Source organism: Neodiprion pinetum, chromosome 3 (assembly GCF_021155775.2).
Source record: "Neodiprion pinetum isolate iyNeoPine1 chromosome 3, iyNeoPine1.2, whole genome shotgun sequence".
NCBI classification, from domain to species: Eukaryota; Metazoa; Arthropoda; class Insecta; order Hymenoptera; family Diprionidae; genus Neodiprion; species Neodiprion pinetum.
The window spans coordinates 16,692,427-16,696,770 of record NC_060234.1 but is presented as its reverse complement, the minus strand read 5'-3'; the positions used below and the strand labels follow the sequence as shown (position 1 = coordinate 16,696,770).

The 4,344-nt window shown below is 40.5% G+C and overlaps 1 protein-coding gene across 1 annotated transcript; it reads left to right on the top strand.

Annotated features, from left to right (window-relative positions):
- The first annotated feature begins 488 nt into the window (after window positions 1-488).
- LOC138190614 (uncharacterized) lies at window positions 489-992 on the top strand. Its single transcript, XM_069134365.1, has one exon. It carries the CDS (start codon window positions 489-491, stop codon window positions 990-992), a length of 504 nt encoding a protein of 167 aa, XP_068990466.1.
- The last annotated feature ends 3,352 nt before the right edge of the window (window positions 993-4,344 follow it).

Below are 4,344 nucleotides of genomic sequence, written 5' to 3'. Positions count from 1 at the left end.
AAAACAGGCAGAGACTCGTCGATTCGAAACGCAGAAATCATTTCCAAATTGGACACCAGACTAAGAGCGTTGGAATATAAACGAGAACAAGGAAGCACTGGTAACGGAACTGCATAAGCCTGCACGCCGGAATTACCCGCGCCGAGGTATAGACGTCAGCGGCATCGACGAGACCTGGCAGGTGGATCTTGTTGATATGACGTCGTACGCTGGACAAAACAAAGGCTACAAGTACATGCTCAGAGTGATTGATATCTTTTCAAAGTATGCGTGGGCTATACCGATAAAGAGCAGGTCTGGAGATGATGTTACTAAGTCAATGGAATCTGTGAATGAATCCGAAAAATTTACACGTCGACAGAGGAACGAAATTTTACAACTCGAAATTTCAATCGCTTATGACACGCTACGGAATCAAACTTTACTCCACGTACAGTAATTTGAAGGCTTCGATCTGTGTACGTTTCAATCGGACGCTGAAAGGTAAAATGTGGATACAGTTCAGCATGCAAGGAAGCCACAAGTGGCTTGACATCTTATCTGATTTGGTTTCGGCTTACAACAACGCCAAACACCGAACCATAAGAATGAAACCGTCGGATGTCACCGCTGCAAACGAAAGGCTGTTATTACGTCAGACGTACGGAGGGCTTCGAGCGACACCTACCATATCGGCAAAATTCAAATCTGGCGACAAAGTTCGAATCGGCAAATTCAAAAATGTCTTCGAGGAAGGTAACACTCCCAATTGGACGACTAAAATATTCACGATAAGTCAAGTGGAAAATACTCATCCTGTGACGTACAAGCTCAAAGACTACCGAGATCAACCCATTGCTGGTGATTTCTACGAACAAGAGCTCCTTAAGGTTGAACATCCGGATATCTATCTGGTGGAGGAGGTGCTCAAGAAGCGTGGAAGGAAAATATATGTCAAATGGTTAGGTTTTTACAATACACACAACAGTTGGATCAACGAATCGGACATGTAACATTGAATAAATGAATTTTTTGTAAAAACGTATGTACCTCTTTATTCGATACCCGATACATAACAAGTATACAACTTTATTTTTTGGACAATCGACAGACACATGCATCGTTGTACAATTTTTCATATTTCGGAGCGTTCTTATTCACTATCCTACATAAGAATATTTCATACATCATGGTACAGTTATAAATCGAGTCCTACGTAGATTGCGATACAGTAATTACAAAGCTAACGTGCAGGCTCGTAGCCCGACGGAAGCGTGTCGGTTGTGTTTTGAAACACGATCCGCTTATCGTCATTTCAGCTCAGTGTTTTCGACTTAATATCAAATACTGATTTGTAGACAAATTTTCACGTTTCAAACCACATTCTGCTTTGAACCTTTGGCACGTTTATTGTCGTTCTAAACTCCCAAGACTTGGAATGCGTACAATTTTGCTCTTAATCCTACAAATTTCAACATTATTTTCCCGTAACTCTCGTCTTTCATCAAGCCGAGAACTTATATGTTCGCTCGAGGCATTCCATAAGCTTTGTCAAGCAGATTATCAGACGTATCGAATTTATGCAAGTCCTCCTTTATATGTTCGTATAGGTCGGGAACGGTCAAGTTGTAAATCAAACTGTCGGTATCCGTATACATTAATTTTGCTCGGTAGGCAAATTTCCGTTTGATATGATTATAATGAAAATCGTAGATATATGTTTAAGACAGATCCAGGATGGAGAAAACTACATAAAATGGTTTATTCAACTCGACTTTCATTTGACTCTTTTCGACGATAATCATCTCTCTGTCGAAAACGGTGCAGCTGTGAAAATCAGGTTCGGCTATGGTAGCTCCAGCACCTATCTTCCATCTCATTTCGTGATCAGCCTGACATCTTCATACTTCCTACCATTTTCCATTGGTTTGTCGAAAAATGCGTTGTGCATTAGTTTGTAAAAATTTTTCACGAATTCGTTGGGAAATATTATTCTATGTATTTTTTGAGCCACGGGGTTTCCCTGAATTCGAGAACTCTGTGAATTTTGAGTAATTTCAAGCCCAATTGTAAGCATTGTTTCAAAACGCTAAAACGAACAACGTAGGTTTTCTTGGTAAGTAGCGTGGTCGTCAATTTCGGCTGTTCATTGTTCGAAATCGGAGGTACATAGTGCTCCGGACACAATGGTGAATCTTCATGAGTTTCATGCAACTCCTCAGGATATTCCAAATCTACCTCCAGCATGTAACCAAACTCCGCATCGTCCGAGATGGCAAGAACGTCGCACTCTCTGAAGCCTGACATCCATCTGAAGGAATTACACGGCAGAGCAAAGCTTATAGCCGCACCGTACAAATTATTAACGTCAAAGTACATGAGATAAGATTCTTCGACTTCTGGATCGAATTCCTCTCCCATATATCTATTGTTAGCCATTGCGTATCTGTTCGAGCACTGTGACACACCACTTCGAATACCTTTTTCAATGAATATAACCATATCTATGTCAGTCAGAAGCTCGAGCTCGATGCCGGTACACTTTAACATTGCATCAAACGACAGACCGGGCGCTATATAGTAATGTAATGGGTCCAGTTTGTACATTGTCCAGCGGTTTTGTCGAAAGTTTTGAAAACCGTCAGCCAGTAAAAACACTTGCGTCTGTAAATACAAGTCCGAATACTCTCCCAACGTTTGAACGTTATAAGTTTGCCATACGTCGCACGCGTGTGCGTAGTCGTCGTCTGATAAATTTCGATCATCCAATTTTGAATAAAAGTGTTTTTTGGCTGGTAAATGTTTCTCCTCGAGCTTCTCCCAACTGTCTATATATTTGTACGGGAAGACACCTTTCCCAGTCAATAACTGAAATTTGTTCAAGCTACTGCAGAATTTACCTGTTATTGTTTTTTGACAATCGTCCAGATACGATGATAATTTATCGAGGCTGCTAGGCATGAAACGGAACGTTACATCCGGTCCCTTAACGAATTTAGTAACGGAAATGTACTTTCCTTTATCAACAGGTAAAAGTTTTGTAAGGTATTTAGGGAACACACGATTATAATTTCTTCCAACGCCTTTATTAGTCCATGCAATCTTCGAGCCGGACACCAGCACGGCTCGGCGACAACTGACTCGTCTCTTGACCACACACACACACACTCTTTCATATCCTCGCTAGCTCACGCTACCCGTTACGGATACTACAAGTTTAACAGTACCTTCGAATGACGTTGCCAGGGCTTTGATCAAAAAATGCGAATCGTAACCCGACAGATTGTGGAATATCACTGGGATAGTGTGCGAATTTTAATAATTTAAATTACAGCCGCAGTGAGCAGCACCACGGTACTTTCCCCTGAAATGACAGTGATCACGATGTTTCACGTCTGTGAGTGTAAACGGTTTTTCACAAATGTTTTTCACAATTCCGCTAACTCATTCACAAACCATTGAATGCAAGTTTCTCCGCAATTAATTTTGAATTTTGAAAGCGATTCGTCAGACGCACAATGTAGATAGTAAGCTATACTATACGGAAGATGCTTCTGATAAATTGTTATTGTACCTATCTTTTTGAGCGTAGGTTCCAGTAAACATTCGAGATCCGCGTAAATGCAGAATGGAACGGTTTCTTTGTGCTTGAAATTTTTGAATTTCAGTATCTTTTCCTCCTCTGTAGGTAGAATAACTTTGGTTTCGTTTAAATTCATGCAATCAACATTGTGCTTTGTCGAACATCTTTAAGAATGGAAGTAAGTCAAACATCTATCGCACAACCAAGTACGACCATTACGTTTAGAAATTTGAGAACTCGTTAATCGAGACAAATTTCGAATACTAGTTAAATGAAAGATTCTATTTTTTTCATAATTTTCCATATCGACATCATCATCGTCATGGTCAGTGATTTCAGTTTCTATCGCCAAAAGGTGAATTACAGGTTTATGAGACTCATTCTGACTCAGGTGAATCGGTACTATTTCACTTTTTTCCGATCACCTTGGTCTATACCATAAACGTTAATTGAAAGACCGTTAAGCTTCTCAAATTTTGAAAAGGTGTTTTTGTCTAGAGACATAGGAAACGTTATACCATTATACCGTAGTACTGAGATGAATTGCGGGTACGAGCTGGTCGCGTTGGGATTGTTGTTGTCGGCTGGGAACAGAGCTGCGGTGACCGACCAAAGAAAGCAGTAAGAGTCGTTGCTTCTGATGTTTACCACAGCCTTCTTATCACTGATATGCTTAGGTAACGGGGTGTATGTGAACACACCGCCTCGTAGTGGCACGTAATTGTTGATATTCACAGTCAAATTTATTATTTCAGTCAGCGACCAGCCTGAATTCTTTTCCT

Coding starts and splice junctions, on each gene's coding strand:
- LOC138190614 (XM_069134365.1), top strand. CDS start 489: ATGTGGATACAGTTCAGCATGCAAGGAAGCCACAAGTGGCTTGACATC.